Source organism: Neophocaena asiaeorientalis, unplaced genomic scaffold (assembly GCF_003031525.2).
Source record: "Neophocaena asiaeorientalis asiaeorientalis breed wild unplaced genomic scaffold, Neophocaena_asiaeorientalis_V1.1 scaffold150, whole genome shotgun sequence".
NCBI lineage: Eukaryota > Metazoa > Chordata > Mammalia > Artiodactyla > Phocoenidae > Neophocaena > Neophocaena asiaeorientalis.
In genome coordinates this window covers 258,326-278,052 of record NW_020176571.1, presented here as the reverse complement: position 1 = coordinate 278,052, position 19,727 = coordinate 258,326, and the positions used below count along the sequence as shown (strand labels likewise).

At 50.5% G+C, this 19,727-nt stretch overlaps 1 protein-coding gene across 1 annotated transcript in view; it reads right to left on the bottom strand.

Moving 5' to 3' along the window:
• MICAL3 (microtubule associated monooxygenase, calponin and LIM domain containing 3) overlaps positions 1-19,727 on the bottom strand; it is a 154,090-nt gene that overhangs the window by 54,761 nt on the left and 79,602 nt on the right. The window contains 3 exon segments of the mRNA XM_024733153.1: positions 5,140-5,227; positions 5,952-6,040; positions 14,468-14,654. Of these exon segments, the coding sequence (XP_024588921.1) occupies positions 5,140-5,227; positions 5,952-6,040; positions 14,468-14,654 (364 nt within the window).

The window sequence follows — 19,727 nt, the reverse complement described above, 5'->3', positions numbered from 1 at the left end:
TGGCTATCACACCCCAGCAAGGCCCGAGCGGGGGCTTGTCTTCAGTGGGTCCCTCAGGGGACAGGACGGGAACAGAGGGCAGCCCATTCTCACTGCTTCCTGCACCCCGTCGCACGCAGGAGCCCTCCTGGGCAGTGTCCCAGTGAGGGAAGGGCCAGGGAACCGATGAGAAAAAAAGAGAATGGGCTTCAAGTTTCAGAAAGAAACTCGACCCAAAGGGAGCTCTCCAGGGTCTTCAGCCCGACTCCTTTTTCTCCCAGCCTTCTGCAGGGCCCAGGACAGACCAGACTGACTGATTTCAGAGAAGGGGGAGGGTGGCGAGCAGGCCGGGAGAGGCAGGCGCTCTCCATGCCGGGACCAACTCCCAACCCAGTGATGGTGCTGTGGCCGCGCAGGGACCCAAGGGGGCCGCCGGGTGGAGGGGAGGCCGGGAGGCCGCCATCACCTAGAGCACGGTGGGCGCAGACTGGCGCTGAGCGGCCCCCTCCGATGTGCCCTCTCCTGGCCCCATTCAGCACCCAAACGGCTGTGCCCCTGTGGCCGGCGGGCCAGCTGGCACCAGAGGCCCCGCTGCCAAGGTCACAGTGTGTGTGTGAGAAGGGGGCTCAGCCCTCCAGGCTCGAGCAGCCAAGCAGAACTGGACCCCCTGCCTGTGTGTCCAGGTCACAGAAACAGACAGAGCTGGGAGGACAGAGCTGGGAGGACAGAGCAAGGACCGTCCCTGACGCCAGGCAAAGGCCTCAAGGCGGCGAAGAGGCGCCCAAGCGCTCCGGTCCCCACGGTACCAGCTAGTCGGAAAGAGGAGGGCACGGCCTGGGCTCAGGAAGAGGCAGGCTCCACGGAGAGCTTTCTCCTTCACCTGCTCCCGCCTCAGGGCCCTCGTGCCGGATGATGCAGTGGGGGACACAGGTGGCATCTTCCTCCAAGCAAGGAAGCAAAATGTCTTCCACCATGCCCCCCCGCAAACAGGGGCCCTTCCACTAACGGGAACCTGTGTTTTAGGTATAAACACACTGTTGCCCCATTCTAACACACCTACGTTCTCTCCCGAGCCCGGCCCAGGAGTGAGGATCCTGAGGTACCGTGGTCTCACGCCCACTCCTGACCTGCTTGAGCGACCCCTCCCCACCCTCCAATCAGGAAAAGGGAGGAAAAGAAATACTCAGAAACCTGAAGATTGTTTGGAATTTATTCTCTTAAATAAGAACGGTAACACTTGTTATAAAAAAATAAAAGCACAACACCTTAGTTTCACAATAACGGAAAAACAAAGTTACACAATTAAATAAAAACAACTCACAAAGAAACACACCAAAACGCACAACAGCACAGGTTAGAGACGAAGGCAAAGGCGAGGCTTCACGGCAGGAAGGCCGGAGACGGACAGGTGCACCGTCCCTGGCACAGCTCTGGCCTCTGTACCACTCCTGGGGACCCGCCTGCTGCCTGCCCCCGCCCTCTACCCCAAGCTTAACAGATCAGGAAAAGTGGGTGGCCACTTTTTTAACTCACTGGCCAGGCCTTGAAGGCCATGCTGAGGCCCCTTTCAGGAGAGACTAAGGATTCCACTGTCCTACAGACACACTGAACACCAAGAGACAGCAGGGAGCTGTGCTAACAGACCCGCGCCTGGAAGTGAAGCGGTCCCGTGGGGTTCCTGAGCGAGAGCCCTGCTCCCCTGCTTTGTCTAAGTCACCTTCCTGGGGTGGGGAGTGTGCACTGCTCATGTCCGGGGGCACCTGCCCCCGCGGTCCCCACCTCCCCGGGAACACTAAGCCAGGTCGGTGGCACGGTCCCCGGTGTAAGCCAGAGCCCAGGGGCAAGAAGCTCGGGGAAGCTTCGCTAGTATTGCTATCACCGCTTAGGGCACAACATATAAACGTGTACTTGTAGATATGAAACTAAGCCATATCTTAGTGATGTGTTCACACATCACCGTCTACTTGGACTCTTGGGGTGGGGTTGGAGAGTGAAGCTGGATGCAGAATTCTCTTTGCTTTTCTAAATAGGTTTTCCAGAAATGCCTATAAGGGAAGAGGGCTTGGGAAGCAGTGGGAAGATCCTCCTGACGGCAGGAACCCAGGATTGTACCACGCGTGGCTATTCTAGCTGGTGTGGGAAACGCCTGCGTTTCCTAATGGCTCATTCAGCATCCAGACTATGGAACCCAAGGGTGATCGTGCAGGTGTGTCTGGGGACGCGGCATGCGGCAGCCACAGTGAGGCAGCCTTTTATGTTAAGATCATCTTTCTGTAAGACGACAGACAATGAAGCCTTTCTCCCATCCCATGTCTGTCACCTGTACTGGAAGCAAAGCTCTTCTGTTCCCTGTGATACCCCATGCCTGTACGCTTCAGTTCTGGTTACCCACTATGTGAGGTGCAAAGGGGATTCCTCCGGATGAAAAAAGGATCTAAAAACCTTCAACTGAGGGTCTTGTATTCGAGGGCACAACATCCCACTGGGGGTTTTCTTTCTCTGCCTGTTGTTATCCAAATGTTTCCTAAAGTCAGGGCAGGTACTAGGAGGCCAGGGTAAGAAAATCTGTGCCAGGTCCACTGACCTGCAGCACTAAGTATAAGAAGCTTGGAAACAAAGCACTTACTGATTTTGAGAACAGCAAAGAGGGTTTCTACATTAAAAGCACATTACAAACAAAGATGCTAAATCAGGCGGCAGCTGCGGGCCAGGGGGCCAGAGACAGATGACGCCAGACCAGGTTCTAACTCGCGGGTTGTGTTTGCTTTTTTGGCAACAGCAGTCGTTTTGGTGTAAGAGAAGAACATAAGGGAAGCGAGGGAAATGCCACAAGCTAAAGGGGGGCACGGAGCAGTGCCAGCCACAGTCACGTCTCCTCCAGACGGCCTCCTGGGGGACGTGGATCTGGGGTGTGAACCGTGCTCCACGTATGACTCGCTCTGCTCAGAGCGCAGCCCAGGGGACGTGCCCAGAACCAGCCTGACCACAGCCGTCCACAACACGCTTCCTGAAGCCCCGAAACACCTGAGTTTTTCTGAAGCTTTTCAAAAGGAAGTTCTAGTTAACCAATCAAAGCTTTGGTTTGGGATTTAAAGAAGGGAATCCTTATTAAAGGAGAAAAAGAAACCGATTTCCTGCCAGCTAGAACATACACCAACGACCCTGCTCCTGTTCTACGAAGGGGAAGTGCTGGTGCTCCACGGCACGTCCACTTGGAACCGCGCTCTCAGAAAGCTCGGGCCTCCACAGGCAGGGACTCACTGGACCCCAGCGGCCCCGGTGCTGGCCTTGCCACTGCCCACAGGGCACCTCCAACTGGGCTTCACATCCTGAACCCCTCATGCTGTGACAGGCGCATCACCTTCAGAATCAAGAAGGTCCTCAGGACTTTGATTCTGTCACCACGACCCCAGCTCTCATCTTCTCTCCCTGCCTCACAGAGTGGTCCTCTTCTCTATGGAACGCTTAATTCTCCACAACTGCTAAAAACCCGAAGCCCACTATGCTTTCAAAGCAGGCAGGCAGAGACGGCAAACTGAACTGGACAGAGTGCACGACCTAGGCTCAGGAACGGCCTGACCTCAGCTGGCTTCGCTCTTCTTCAGATGCCCACAAAGAGAGCCGAACATTTTAGTTGTTTGCTGAGCACCCAGGTGGTTCCCACCTGCTCAAAGGCATACGCCCTGTCTCTACCAGCTCCCCTGTTGCAAGGGCCGTCAGCACTTCTTGGAAAAGACAGATTATAAAGGGGCTCAAGGGGTACCAAGTCATTTGTAGCTTAAACATGGCTATAAAATATTGGTCCAATCTGCAGGGCACTTAAAAACTTGCCTAGATTTTATCAGGACACACATAGTAGCAGAAGCTGAGTTCACCTAAACTCCAGTCACTGCACCCAGGGGCACTGCCCAGCGTCTGGGACACCCTCCTGTCCCAGAGCAACACCACGGGGCCTGCGTTAGTTCTGGAGCACGGGCGAAGGAGCAACTCTGCTAACCTCCCATTTGAAGGCTCAGTGTATAACTTTTCTCTTCTCCCATTTTGGAAATTCCACTACCAACTCCCTCTCCGTAGTTTCTGGCCTTAGCTGATAATCTTTAGTTTTCAATATGGTGATTTCCGTGAGTTTGTAAACGGCTGCTTGAGACCTATTTGCTCTGAAGGGAAGAAACTTGTGACAGGTGAAAACAGGGCCCTGACGACTTCCTCTCCGACTGGCTACAGTGACCGTGGGCTATGACCTGTCGGGGCTGCGCAGGGCATCAGGACCACCCACATCTGTGGAACTGTGGACACATGTCACAGGCTGGTTTGGCAGGGAGTAGGGAGAGGTGATTTTAAGGAAAAACCACAATTCTTCATAAGAAGTCTGGTGCCCATGAGCCCTTCCTTCTCCTGACCTTCGAGACCAGAACAAATGTGTTTTTAGATGTGGGGTGGTGGCACTCACCTCCTGACACAGGAAGAGGTTAGTGAAAGTGGGACCAATCAGGGCCTGATCCTCGTTAGGAGTTCAAATGCCCCAAAATGACCAGGACAGGGCATGTCCCTCAGGGGTTACAGGTGAGGTGGGACAGCAGTGGCAGCTCACCTGGACACCTGAGCAGGGAAGAGGATGGAGGATGTCCAGTTCAGGTGGACACACATTCAGACCTTGGGGCCTTTTCACAATTCCACGCTCTATCCAAGGAGCCCACAGTGAGGGACTACAGGAAGGCCCCACTGCCCTGGGTCATCACTTGGGTCAGTGCTAAAAGCAGCCTGTTTTGAACTCCTGTTCCCTAGACAGGGCCTGGGCCAACCCCCCAAGGTATCTGATGGATGTGGGCAGGTCCCAGGACTCCAGCAATAAAAATTTGAGATTCTGAATAGACAGTTCCGAAGCCTGGGTGACGCCGCTCACCAGAAGGCACCCCTACTGGCTCACGGTCGGCCAGTGAAACTCCCCTCTGATTTGTACCAGCACCTCCGACAGGCCATAGAGAAAGGGGACTCCGAATGCAAGCAGCTGGCACATGAAAAAGGAGTCCAGAGGGTTTTGGGCCACCTGATGCCCAATTGAAGAAATGTTGCTTTGGAGGTGCTGGCTCATCCCCTTGGCCTTGTCACAGAGGCCGAGAGAGTGACGCGCCACCCAGCCAAACAAGGAAGTGAGGCTACCTGGAGTTCTCTCGGCAGGGCTGGCACTGGCGCTGGGCTGTCCGTTGGTGTCTGCAGCAGGGCTGTCCTGCAGGGGTCCCCTGGCCTCCTAGGAAAGTCCACAAGAAGAGGAAGAGTGACTGAGTGAAGCACCCACATCTCAGGAGACAATGACGCCTGGCTGCTGGTCTGCTGCCCTCACCAGGAAACCCAGAGCTGCACCAGGGCACACTTCACGCGGGAGTCGCAGGCACCTCACGTCCCTTCCCCCACAGGCTCTGCAGTCCGCAGAGGCCCTCCTGGGAGCATCAGTCAACTGCACGCCCACAGGGCAACACCACAGAGCGGAGAGAATACACAGCTCACTTGGAAACACAGATGCGGGAGCTGATTACACTCACCTTTTTTTTTTTTTTTTTTTGTAAAAAGAAGGTTCTTAGATAAGTAATTCCCAGAATATAGAAAGTTCAAGGAATTGGCTGCAGAGCATTTATTTCTAGCCAAGTCCTTTTCCGGTGTCCTCCTCTCAGGAAGCGTGAGATTTTCAAAGGCAAAAGGCTTTTTTTACACAGTAAGCAGAAGACAAGGTCTGACATGGTCTTCCAAATCCAACTCAGGTGGTGCTGGAACATTACCTTACTGAAACCCAACATTAGATTAGGCTTGAAAAGATGCTCCCTCCCCATATCGGACTGTGACCATCTCTCAGGCCCTCCCACTCACAGGAAAGGCAATGCAGTGGCCATTCAGGGCCTGCTGGCCACGCCCTGACCTGTCACCACACTGAAACAGCACCTGCTGCCCCCCCGCCCCCTGCGGCCGATCAACATTACCTTTCCAGACAGAGGGGCCACTGCTGGTCTCTTCCTCTGTACAGGCCCGGACAGCCGGTAACAGTAGTGTGGTTTGCAGTAGAATTTACCTGCAGGCAGCAAGGGGCAGGGGAAGAGGGTGAGCAAGTCTCTGAGATTCCCAGCTTGACCCCTGGTCTTGGCACGGTCGTCCGCTCGCCCCGGCACCGGCCTTCCCCAGGCCCAGGCTTCTTGTCCAGGGAGGCCAGGCCCTCCTCTCCCCTGTGCCCGGATGTGTGGAGGCCACGGAGCCATCACCCAATCAGGGCTTGGAGCAAAGACCGAAGCCTGCACGGCAGGGCCCGCAAACAAAGTGGCAGTGTGTGCAGAACAAAGATGTGGTCACATGAAGAGCCAGAGGAGCATTTCTGGGGAAACCAAGAATGAACACAAGCGGTGGTGGCCTGAAGGCTGCCGGGGGTGGGGCGGCACCGAACATGAGCCCGCTGGGGCCCTCCTGCCGTCCTTCTGCAAGCACCCGTGAGCCAGCGCCACCCACAGTGGGTCAGGACCAGCATTAAAAACAACGCAAAACAAACCAAAAATCCTACAGTGCACTGTGACCAAAACAAAACAGAATAAAGCCTAATAAAAAGCATCAGCATGCACTGTGGCATCCTCAGAGTCAAGGATTATCTCTCACAGCTCAGCTGTGCCCACCTGGGTTTTCTGGGTCCTAGTGTAACATGTATGTCCTATTGTGGACATGATCAAAGTTTGAAAAACACCAACCTTGGCTTTTCCCACGAGGCTGGTAGTGGGATTCAGTCACTGAGGGTTGTTTTTTCCCAACTCTTTCTTTCCCCCCACTTACAGCCAAGGCTTTCGAAAATTAAAGGATAGACCCTATTACAGAAACTGTTGAAACAGGAGTAATTCCACTCATCCTTCTCATCTGGAGAGAGTGGCTCCTTTGACAAATGAACTTTCCTATTCCCAAAGTTAAAGTAAGAGGACCTAACCAGAAATACAACAGAATAGATCAATGAACCTGATTTTTTTTTGAAAAGATAAACAAAAGTAACAAAACTTTATGAGATTAATTCAGAAAAAGAGAGAAGACTCAAATAAATAAAATCAGAAATGAACAAAGACATTACAACTGATACCACAGAAACACAGAGGATCGTAAGAAACTGCTAAAAACAATTATATGCCAAAAAGCTGGATAATCTAGTAGAAATGAGTCTGAGTCTCAGGAAGAAACAGAAAATCTGAACAGACCAATATTGAGTAAGGAGACTGAATCAGTAAATAAAACCCTCGCAAAACAGAAAAGCCCAGGACCAGATGGTTTCACTGGTGAACTCTACCAAACATTTAAAGAAGAATTAACAATACTTCTCAAACGCTTCCAAGTAACTGAACGGGAGGGAACACTCCCAAACTCATTTTATGAGACCATCATTACCAAAGCCAGATAAGGACAGTACAAGAAAAGAAAATTACAGACCAATAACCCTGATGAATACAGATGTAAAAATTCTCAACTAAAAAAAAAAAAAAAAAAAAAAAGGATCATACAGCATTATCAAGTGGGATTTATTCCAGGAATGCAAGGATGGTTCAATAGCCATAAGTCAATAAATGGGATTCACCACATTAACAGAAAGAGAGAGAAAAAAATGATCATCTCAACAGATGCAGAAAAGCATTTGACAAAGTACAACACCCTCTCATGATAAAAAGTGCTCAAAAAACTTGGTATAGAAGCACCGTACCAACAAAATAAAGGCCATATATGACAAGCTCACAGCTAACATCATATTCAACAGCAAAAGGCTGAAAGCTTTTCTTCTAAGATCAGGAACAAGACAAGGCTACCCACTCTCACCATTCCTATTCAATACTGGAAATCCTAGCCAGAACAATCAGGCAAGAAAAAGAAAAAAAAAGGCTTCCAAATAGATAAGGAAGAAGTAAAACTGTCTTCGTTTGTAGATGATATGATCTTATATACAGAAAATGCTAAAGACTCCACCCAAAAAAACTGCTAGAAATTTAGGAAAGTTGCAGGATACAAAATCAACATATAGAAAACAGTTGTGTTTCTATACACTAACAATGAAACATCAGAAAAAAAAATGAAGAAAAAAATCCCATTCATAATAGCATCAAAAAATAAAATAAAATTCTTAGGAATAAACCTAACCGAGGAGATGAAAGACCTATACACTGAAAACTGTAAGACTTTGATGAAAGAAACTGAAAACACAAATAAATGGGAAGATATCCAGTGTTCATGGATCAGAATATTGTTATAATGTTCACATTACCCAAAGCCATCTATAGATTCACTGTAATCGCTATTAAAATTTCAATGGCATTTTTCACAGAAACACAAAAAACAATTGTAAAACTTGTATGGAACCACAAAGGATCCCAAATAACCAAAGCAATCCTGAGAAAGAAGAGCAAAGCTAGAGGCATCACACATCCTGATTTTAAACTATATTACTAAGCTATAGTAATCAAAAGAGTATGGGGACTTCCCTGGTGGTGCAGTGGTTAAGATTCTGTGTTCCCAATGCAGGGGGCCTGGGTTCAATCCCTGGTCAGGGAACTAGGTCCCGCATGCCGCAACTTAAAAAAAAAAATGTAATGAATTGGGAGATTGGGATTGACATATATACACTAACATGTATAAAATGGATAACTAATAAGAACCTGCTGTATAAAAAAATAAATAAAATAAAATTCAAAATAAAATAAAATAAAGTTATTATAGGGACTTCCCTAGTGATCCACTGGTAAAGAATCTGCCTTCCAGTTCAGGGGACACAGGTTCGATCCCCTGCCGGGGAACTAAGACCCCACAGCCGCAGGGCAACTAAGCCCGCATGCCACAACTACTGAGCCCATGTGCCCTGGAGCCTGCAGGCCACAACTAGAGAGAAGCCCACACACCACAACGAAGAGCCCACGTGCCGCAATGAAAAATCCCTCATGCTTCAATGAAGATCCTGCACCTCGCAACTAAGACCCAATGCAGCCAAAAATAAATAAAAAATAAATTTTTGAAAACAATTGTTATTAAAATATATATACCTTGCACACCACAAAAAAGGTCCCAAACTATGGGTTAATATTCAAAATATATATGGAACTCATATAACCCAATAGCAAAGAACCTAACAACCTGACTAAAAAATGAGCAGGGGAACTGAAGAGAGTTTCCCAAAACAGACATACAAATGGCCAACATATAGATGAAAAGGGGCTCAACATCACTAGTCATAAGGGAAATGCAAATCAAAACCACAGGATATCACCACATACCAGACAGAATGCCTACTGTCAAAAAGACAAGAGGTAACAAGCGTTGGAGAGGGTGTGGAGAAAAGGGGACCCTCATGCACTGTTGGTGGGAATGTAAATTGGTGCAGCCACTATGGAGAACAGTATGGAGGTTCCTCAAAAAATTAAAAATGGAACTACCATATGATCCAGGAATTCCATTTCTGGGTATTTATCCGAAGAAAACAAAAACACTAATTATAATAAAAGATATATGCACCCCCATGTTCATAGCAGCATTATTTACAATGGCCAAGATACAAGAACAACCCAAGCTTCCATCCATGGATGGATATATATATATAATATATATATACATACACATATGTATACACAATGGAATATTATTCAGCCATGAGCAAGGAGGAAATCCTGCTATATGACAACCTGGATGGACCTTCAGGGCATTGTGTTAAGTGAAATAAGTCAGACAGAGAAAGACAAATACTGTATATCACCTACATGTGGAATCTAAAAAAGACAAACTCCGAGAAACAGAGAGTAGAATGGTGGCCAGTAGGGGTGGGGGGAGGGGAAATGAGATATTGGCCAAGGAGTAGGGACTTCTAGTTATAAGATTAACAAGTTTGGGGATCTAACGCACAGCATGGTGATCAAAGCAAATAATACTGCGTCATATACTTGAATGTTGCTTAAAGAGTGGGTCTTAAATGTTCTCACCACAGAAAAGAGTTAGTAACTATGTGATGGCACGGAGGTGGTAACACTGTGGTTTTAGCCTAGGTTACACTGTGGTGGTAATAACTTCACAAATAAATGTGTCAAATCAACGGGCAGTACACATAAACCGATGTGTCAATTATATCTCAAAAAAAAAGTCAAGGAGATAAATGAATGGCATTCTTCTTCCCTTCTCCTGGTGATCCGATTACATCTCTCTCTCTTTTTTCCCCTCAAAGTAACTGACTTCTGTTCTCCTTTTACGGGTACTTCTCCCCCTCCCAACACTGCATAAATCTTTTAGAAAAAGAGAGTTTGTGGACTTTCATAATTTCAAATAGTATTCATATAGATAGTATATTTTCTGAAATAGAGTTTCCCACTAGCTCCTGGCACGTAATCAGAACTCAGAGAACCACACCTCCTGTCAGGGGCACTTGAGAGCAAAGGACTATCAACCCCACTGCTTATCTCTCTATAAGGGGAGTTGAGTCGTGGGTTATTTTTAGCAGCTTGGACACAATCTCCTTCTACAATCTGTAATAAACCATTTCACTTTTGCGAATTTTGGCCAAGATAAAATGTAATTAGGACAAGACAAAAGTATTGGTGCTTGGATCACACACTAGTTTTTGCCTGTCTTGTGTCTCATTCTTTAAGGAACACTCCTCCCTCCTCCACATGACTCTGATGGGGCTGCCAACCACGTGGCCTGACATTACCCAGCACAGAAGTGGATAAATGACCCAGATAGGTCAATCAGAATATCCCCTTTCCCTCCAGCCCACCCCAGGACACGGTGCTCTAGGATCTGGCATGTGGCTAAGTTAGGCTAACAGATTCTTAGGGATGGGGAGAGAGAAGGGGCAGCCCTGCTATCTGCAAGAAAGATGTCAATCTTATGCATAAACTTTAATCTGATCTGGGTTTCCATTACTTTTAACCAAGAGTCTTATTTATTGTAGTATCAGAAAACTACAACCTAACTACAAAACTACAGTTAGGTTCATTCCTTTCTTCTATTTTTCCTCCATTAATTTGCTTTTTTTCTAGTAATAGCAGAATTCTAGATTTAAAAATACAACTCAATAGATTGACCTACCAGGGAATCCTCATTGAATTCTGTTACGGTATCCTAAATCAATAAAGTAAAGAGGTTTAGGTTTCAAAAACGAGTCCCATGAGCCTGACCAAAAGGTAAAAAGAAAATTCCAAACCCTTGTTTTCTCTATGAATGCAGCACAACCTGAGGGGAGGAACACACACACTGAAACCAGAGCTCAGTGCAGGCACCATCCCAGCCACTCAGTGGTACATGACCCTCTCAGCACCCGTTTCCTCACGTAGAGCATGAAGACCACACCGTCTCGTGGGGTGAGAGCCATCAATGAGACATCATCACATGTCCTGCACTGTAGCTGCTCGATTAATGCACCTCAAACCCCTTCCCAAACCCAACTTGGTGATACTTTTTGCTTCTTATGTTAATAACAAAAAGGGCCGATTTTCATCTAACATTTACCATGTGCCAAATACTGTAAGTGCTTTACAACTATTGACTCATTTAATCCTCAAAACCCAGTGAGGCACAGAAGGGCTAAGCCACGCTAGCGAGTCTTGGACAGGACTTGAACATCGGACGCCTGGCTCTTCACAATGGTGCCCATCTCAATCAGCAAGTATGGCCACGCTAACGTCACAAAGCAACCACAAAGCATGGTTGATCCCGTCAAGTCACTGATTTTAGATGGTCTACGTAAATTCAGGAACCTCGACAATAAACGTAGGAATGACTGAAGATGGAACTGGAGAAAACAGACAGCTAAGAGGCGAGCCTGAGGCAGACGGGCCACAGGTTCCTTCCCCCAGCAACTCCAGGTCAGAGCCGTCAGGACAGGTCAGAGCCAGAAATGTTCTGGTCAGGAGGCAGAGGAGCCCTGCCGCCTCTCCGGGGAGAGAACGTGTGGCGACAGGAGGCTGCCCCGTGAGGGTGGGAGGGGCGCGCTCCAGCAGAGGACACAGCGAGCGCACGCGTGTCAGTGCAACGGAGAAGCAAGCAGCTCGCAGGGGACAGGCAGAAGAAGGGGGCCGGGGGGCAGGCTGGGAGGACGCACGGAGCTCTCAGCCCCGGGGACCGTGGGTCCACCTGTGCCACAGGGGTTGTCAGGGTGAACAGTGGGAGGCCGGGGAGATCTGCTTGTGTCTTTAAGATCCCCTGGGCTGCCCTGTGGGAGCAGACACGGGGCAGCGGCGGGGGGGCAGCGGGCTCGTCACTCCCGAGGGCGGCCCTTCAGACCTCCTCAGTGGATGGTGTGTGTTTTCTCTCCTCGAGAGGACAGGAAAGACGTGACACACTGTTTGATTTAGAGTCCTTGTCTTAAGAGGTGGCAGCAGGCAAATAAGCTAGTCTGTGGCAACAGAAAGAATCCATCCTTTTAAAGGGGCTGAAGGGACAAGGGTAAAACCTGGACGCCTCTCTCAAGTGAGTGAGTCCCCACTGACCAGGCCGGAGTTGCCGTGGGCCAGAGCGCTAACCCCAGGATGTCTGACCTGGGGGACCTCAGAGGTCACTTACTGCTGTGTGGACCTGGACAAGTAACTTACAGCTTCTCTGAATTCAGTTTCCTGATGTGTAAAATTACAACAATAAAGCTAGCTACCTTCCGGTGGTCATGAGGATGAAATGTCACAATATGTTAAGGGCCCGGCACGGGCTGGGTTAACCCCCTCTCCGGAGCCACAATCCCTGCCCTTTTCTCTCTTACCTGAGGCTCTTCCATTAGATTTCTGAACCTCATGAGGCTAAACCCTCAGGACCCCTAAGGTTCCCTCCTTTCTCCAAGTCCAGCTGTCACTGAGGAGGGCGGAGCTGAGGGAAAGGTTCACCTGGGCTGAAGTCTGGGGAGCTGGTCAGGCCTGCTCTCAGGAAGGCCGTGCCTAAGCACGTGGGCCTGCTCGTCCGGCCCCCACACCATGGTCACTCCCCCGGGCTCCGCTGCCCTCTCGCTGGGCACACCAGCTCCTCCGCCCCTCTGCTGAGCCCTCGCCCACCATGCTCCAGAGTCCACGGCAGGATGGCTAAGTAGTTCCTGACCCTCCTGAGCTTCCCGGACTCCTCCTCCTCTGTGCTTCACAAAGTTACAGTCTGCACTACGCACCGTGGCCCTTGGTCACTCCCTTACGCCGTCTGCTGCCGGATCACTCCATCAGGACAGCCCCTCTTACACCATCTACGCCCTCAGGAGAATGTGGCAAAAGTGTGGCACACAAGCTATGGGCAAAAATACTCGTGGATCGATTCGCTGGACCTGAATGGATCTTTCTAGGCAGACCTCGCAGACAGTTAGAAACACTGGGTGGGCTCCGTCTGCCAACCCCATCCGGGGAGAGCAAAGGCATTCTCCAAAGACCAGGTGTGTGGGAATACTGATACCTAACAGTCTAGACAATTGTCTCACCTCTTCCCTCGCTGGGTGGTGCTTTTCACTAACGTAACAAGAGGACCAGGTGCCACAAGAGTAGAGTCAGCTTTTCTCAGGTCACCACTCAGCTCTTCTGGCTGCTTCTCGCTCACTAGTCGAAGAGCCTGGAGGACTGTTTCCTCACCACAGGGCGTCCCTCTCCCATGTGACATCCCCTGACAGTCTCCTCAGTCAGTGCAAGGGACCTGAGGATTTACTTTCCCCTTCTATTAATCTGGGTCTTTTCATTATTGTTGAATCAGTAAGATGGCCTCTCATAAGGTCCCTTCTGCTTCCTGTAGGAAGGGGCGTAGGGATCACTGATGTCTCCGGTGACCTTTTCCAATTAACCCCAAAGGGTTTTCAGGCGGCAGACACGCCTCTCCATCAGGCTTTGTTACCTGTCTGCATAGTTCTCCACCTTCTGCCTTATCAAGACACGCCTCTCCATAAGGCTTTGTTACCTGTCTGCATAATTCTCCACCTTCTGCCTATAAAACCAACAAATATCACAAAAGGCCAGGGCTTGAACAGCACAGTAACTAGACTGAGGCCTGGGCAACGTGCTCTCAATTCACCAGAGATGCTGATACGAGAGAGCACGGGTGACATTGGGCATAACTCAGGCACCTTCAGGAAGCCAAGGTCTGAGAACAGTGGCAGCGGATACAGTTTCAATGTGCTGTCACTGACCTTAGGCAAGAAATGTGGCTTCTATAAGCCTGTGATTCTTCTTCTCTAAAGCGAACACAAAAAAGACTTACTCTCCTCAGGTCCCTTTTATCTTAAGATCCCCACCGTGAGGTACGACAGCAGGTGTCTGTGAAGCCAGGAAAACGATTTAGGTAAACGCATGCCCTTCTCATCACCATGGTCACTGAGTCATCTATGATACAGCTTGGTGACCCTGCAGAAATATTTATAAGAAAGAGTCTGGGAGAAAACACAGACTACAGGGGGGTGGATGGGAAGCCTCAGGAGAGGCAGAAAAGAGAGCGTTAGTGTAAGAACGCAGCGGGGGCCCTGAGTCTGGGTGCGGCCTCCAGCGCGGGGACTCACCGTCCTCAAGGGCGTACGCGTAGGCCGAGAGGCGCAGGGTGGTGGCGCAGTACTCGCACTTGAAGCAGCTCCGGTGGAAGAACTTGCCCTCGGCGCTCAGCCGCTCCATCACGTAGACCCGCTTCCGGCAGAAGTAACAAGTGTCGCTGCCTCCCAAGTTCTGTGGGAACTCCTTCTTCATGGAGCCCTGGGGGTGGGGGGTGGGGGGACACGCATCAGGCGAGGCCTCCCGGCCCCTCCCCAGGGCGCACAACCCTCCCTACGCGGTTCTGCCTGGGGACGGGAGCCGCACACCACCGCAGGCCGGTGCCTCCGGTGCCCACGCAGCACTTGGCACTGCGTCTGTTCTACACGATTTCATAACAAGCAAACCAAATCCTCTTAACGGATTCTGATCTGAAGGTGTTCCCGTGGTTCTCCATGGACACAGGCCCTGGACTCTAGAGCAATCACTTTAGAGATACTGAGTATGCTGTTCACACAACATTCTAAACAACGGTTTCAGTCCTAGAAGTTCAGTTACAAAATTCAGACAACCTCAAAAAATAATTACCACATGGCACGCAGCAGCCACATATGCCACTGAGCTACTTAGAACAAAGCAGGCTTGTTTACCAGAGCTGTCTTATCTAGACAGACAGTGCCCTTAGTGTATCTTACCAGTTCCTTCTTGTCTAGAAGGGTTTTAGGCTGTTCTTTCCTTTGAAGCTGATTGGCTATCTGCTCAGCCAATGAGCTCACTCCGCCCGTGTACATCTTTATATACTTCTATTGGTTGGAGATTGTTAAACGACCAGAAAGAAGGGAAATGAGAAGGAAAAAAATAAATAAATTAAGAAGACAGGGGAAAAAAAATTCTTCGAAAGGTATAAAATGAATACAAGGTGCAGCAACAAACATGCCAACACAGTGCCCACAAGCAGGGGACTAGGTGTCAGTGTCCACACACCGGTGTCAGCACAGGCGGGAGCGATGGCCACAGAGACAGTGAAATTCATTCAGTAAGGAGAACCTGGTCTCTCATGTCCCTCTGGACAAAGTGCGGGGGATGTGGAGGCGGGACGACAAGATGGATGCAAACAGAGTGAGAAGGGCCTACCACCCAGCGGCTCAGATTACACACAGAGAACCTCAAAGAACCTAAGAGAACACCTCCCTTAAGGCAGCGGGCACCAGACTGAAGGCACATCCCAGGGCCTGGGAGAGGGCCTGGGGAGTTATTTCCTCGTTTAGAAAGAAAGTAAGGCCGACTCTCCATCTGGGTAACGGATGCCAACAGCCCAGTGTCACCGGGGATGACATCCGTCTTCACTATGACCTCCTTCGCTCAGAGCCCCTGTCCTGTGCACCAGAGGCCCCCGGGCTTTACCAGGAAGAACCCTTCTCTGCCCGTTCTCCCCATGGAGACTTCTGTGTTCCCCTGAGCCCTGAGACCAAGCCTTCCGGACCAGCTGGGGCACTGCTGACACGGCTGCTGTGGAAGCCAGAATGTGTTTCTAGTCCAGGAGGGGTTATATCTTTATACGTTGAAACAAGATAAAAGAAGAAAAATCCAACCACCTCAATCCTCTTTCTAGCAATGTTGAAAAAGCAGCAGGAGAAAACTATAAATTTCAATGGCAAACCTTCCTGTGGGAGCCCAGCTTTGAGCTCGTCCTGTGCGGACGGCCCAGACACCCAGTGTGTATGACACACCTCTCAGCAGCTGTGTGCCCGCCGGGTCTGAGGAGCCCTCCCTCTAATTCCAAATCCAAAACATGCCGGGAGCAGTTGTGCTGGGGATGCCAACAACCCCATCAGGAAACGGTCTGAACACACGAAACCGTGTGTAAGAGAATCACCAGCCTGAGCAATGGCACGTCCTGGGCGCGGCAGGGACAAACCAGAGGAATGCTCTAGGGGGAAACTGACCCTGTGCAAATACAAGAACGACAGCAGCACAAATGAGCAAACAATTCTCCAAGGTTCAGCTGGAACTGAGGAGTCAATTATATTTTCAATTTAAAATAAGGCGATTTCCAAAGGATAGTGCCATCTGCTCATTAACTCCACAGCTTATACCCATCTGTGGTCGAGAAACACAAGTGGCTCTTAGACCTAAGCCTCCTTTGGATTAGAAACATTAGGGAAGCTTAAGCCTGGAACAGACAGGAACCCAGGCACAGCCAAGCTGAGCATTGAACAGCTGACGCCAGGGAGTAGGAAACTGCAGCAGATAAGTGGGAGCGTGGACCAGATGCCAAGTCTGAGGCTGGGACACTGGGCAAGCCCAGGGTCCTCCCTGTTCAGCCAGGACCCTGCTCTCCCATCAGAACCAGCACTGTCAGCAAGTATAGCCCAGGGCTGCCTGGTGCAAAGGCATCTGTCAACTTCAGTTCTCAGCGATGCGACAGTACTGACGAGCACACCCCTAAGAGAGGTGGAGACTCGAGTCCTATTTGTTTCTGGCATGAAAAGCAGATGGTTTTCCTCTCCCCACTCTTAAGAAACAGTCGAAATGTAGCACTCTCTGGACTTATACTGTGGCCACCACACATGCGTATCATTCTGTACAGTCTGCTACCAGCTCAAGAACCGGAAACAAACAGAAAGGACAAAAGCCCCTGCAATCTCTCCGTAAACTCGTCCACAGCTGGGTCAGTTCCATCATAGGAAATAGCAGAGTTCTTCCTTAAGAGATTACAGTTCAAGAGGCACCCAGAATACTGTGTATCCACCACTCTCTTTAAGAGATTTAATTACACAATGGTTCATATTTTATAACACATTAATAGGAAGAGGTCTGGAGTTAAAGAAAGCTAATGGCTACAAAGTGCTTTCTCATTATTTGATACAGCTGGACTATAATGAAAATGGGTTGACTGGGACAGAATTTGCTGCAGTGAAGCTAGCAGCCTCCTTAACTCAGGTGGACGCCTACCGACCTCACATGCATGACGGACACACACAACTGGATTCCTAAGGAGACAGGCTGCCGTTCGTGTGGGTGAAGAAAGTGCAGGCTGAAGAGGACGAGCCTGGCCAAGCCCTGGGCCCCGCTACCTGTCGGAGGAAGTCAGAGGAGGGAGAGGCAGGGCGGCTGGCGGAGCGGAGGCTTAGAGAAAGCTCCCACTGGTCGACAAAAAATCGACGAGAAGGCTCTGGCTCTGGCTATAAAATACAAGACGGAGAAAAAAATCAAAGGAAACGTTAAGTTAAAAGTTACACGCTGACCTGAACACAAGGAACTTGGCAGTTTCAGACCCTTTATCTGGATGACAAATGCACTAAAGAAACGCTCTTAGTTCCAGAAGCATCAGTGGCTCATTCCAGGCTCCCACTGTGCGTCACACTCACAGCCACACCCGCGCTGCAACACGGCCCCCCAGGAAGCCTTGTCTGCACCCCCGCTCTCAAGCGCACAGTGCTGCCAGTCAGCAGGCAGCGTCCTATTCACACGTCCTGTGTGCCCTGCAGAGCCCCTCACGGCCTGGGCTGGAATTTCTCTTGAGCACAAGGAGATTCCACCGGCTCGTCACTCTGCTGGCCTTAAGAGGAGCAGACAGGAGACGACAGCTCTGGAGCAAAGCTCGCTTTCTCCATAAAAGCCAGGAAAGGGGCCCCTCCTCCTCCTGGTGGGGCTCAGACACAGAGCTTGCCCCGGAGCTGGCCCCAACCCTCTGCAGACTGCATGCAGCACGTGGAGCAGAAGTGGGCCCAGCAGCCGGGCACTGTCCGGTCCCCAAGCCAGGAGGGGCTGCAAGCTTGGCGAGCAGTAACCGCTTCGTTGCCTGCAGGTTCGGGCTGAGATACCTGCGGGCCGCAGGGAAGAAGCACCCCTCGGCCTTCAGCTCGCACTAACTTCAAAGCTTCAGGCGTGTCATGGGTGATGGGGGGTGTCACCAGCCTCTGCTCCAGAGGCTCAGAGAGAAAATCCCTGGACGGCAGCGAGCAGGCAAGCTCACAGCTGGACTGGCGGGCAGAAGAGGGAGAGTCCGGGAAGGAACAAAAACAGTGACCCCCCAGGAGTACCTGGATTGGAACCCTGCACCAAAGACCCTGGAGACCAGCCCACCGGGGAAATGAAGGAAAACTCCCGCCAACCCTGCTGCTTCCTGAGCTCCAAATCCCACCTGTCCTCGGTGCCCTGCAGCCCCAACTTCTACCAGCTTCCCCATTCAATCTCTCTTTCCTCCACTGACTTCCCTCCGCTCCCCACTGAGACCCTGTTTCATTCAAGACCATCAGCGCCTCCTCAGATAGGCATTCCCCAAAACGGAGGGCACTGCCCTGTGCAGTCAAAGTGCCTAGCTTTCTTCTTGACAGGAACCAGCCTGGGAAGAAGGAAGAAAGGCTGGGCACAGGCAGTGAAGCTGTGGGTGACGCGGGTGACATGGAAAGGCTCCCCTCCCTCGCCCCGGGCCTGCTTCCTGCCTGGCAACTGGTAGGAAGGCAGTGCTACCACTATTTTCCTAATGGGTCCAGGAGGGAACCAGACTTACTGCTCAGCCATGAGGGCATTTCTCAGAGAGCAAAGGCAGAGGGGGAGGCAAAAATAAGAGGAGAGGGCCCATGTGAAATGAACAGTTAGAGATGATTCTTCATTCTGGCTGCAGAGCTACACCCACTCAGGCCTCCATTTAAGGGTAACAATAACAACCAAAAAAGTTTCATAGTCAGCAGGTTTTGAGATGAGCATCTCTGCAACTCGTCAGATCATACGATGGCCAGGTGTGCTCAGGCATCTCCCTACTAGCGTCTCGAACAGATACCACTTTTCATTATGGACCCTGTCTTGTCATCGCCTTCCTTCTCGCCCCCGTCCTCTTCACACCTGAAGAATCCCCATGCTCTAAGAGCTTTGGCTTTCTCAGTATTTCTACGTCAGGATCCCGGAAGTAGCCAAGCAAGTGCCTCCTGCTTACTGACCTCGACCCTTCCCCAGAAGTCAAAGGTGCATATCTGGGAGTGGGAAGGGGGCGCAGGGAGGGGAAGAGGCCGTTCACAGGGCACAAACTCTCAGGGTTCCTATCTGGTCTGACACTGAGTGGATGGATGTTCCACCGTGAATGCTATTTGCAAGGGTCATCATTGTAAGCGAAAAGAGTCCCGGCTCTTGGCTGGGTGACCAGAGTGTGGAAGAAGCAAGGGAGAGGGGCCACGCCTGCGCCCCCACCCCAGCGTGCCGCATCTGTGTGGCTGCCAGCATCCCATGCCACAGTCGTGCTTTTACCCTCTCGTGGTGGGGACTCTGCTTGCCACGGCTGTCAGCATCAAGATC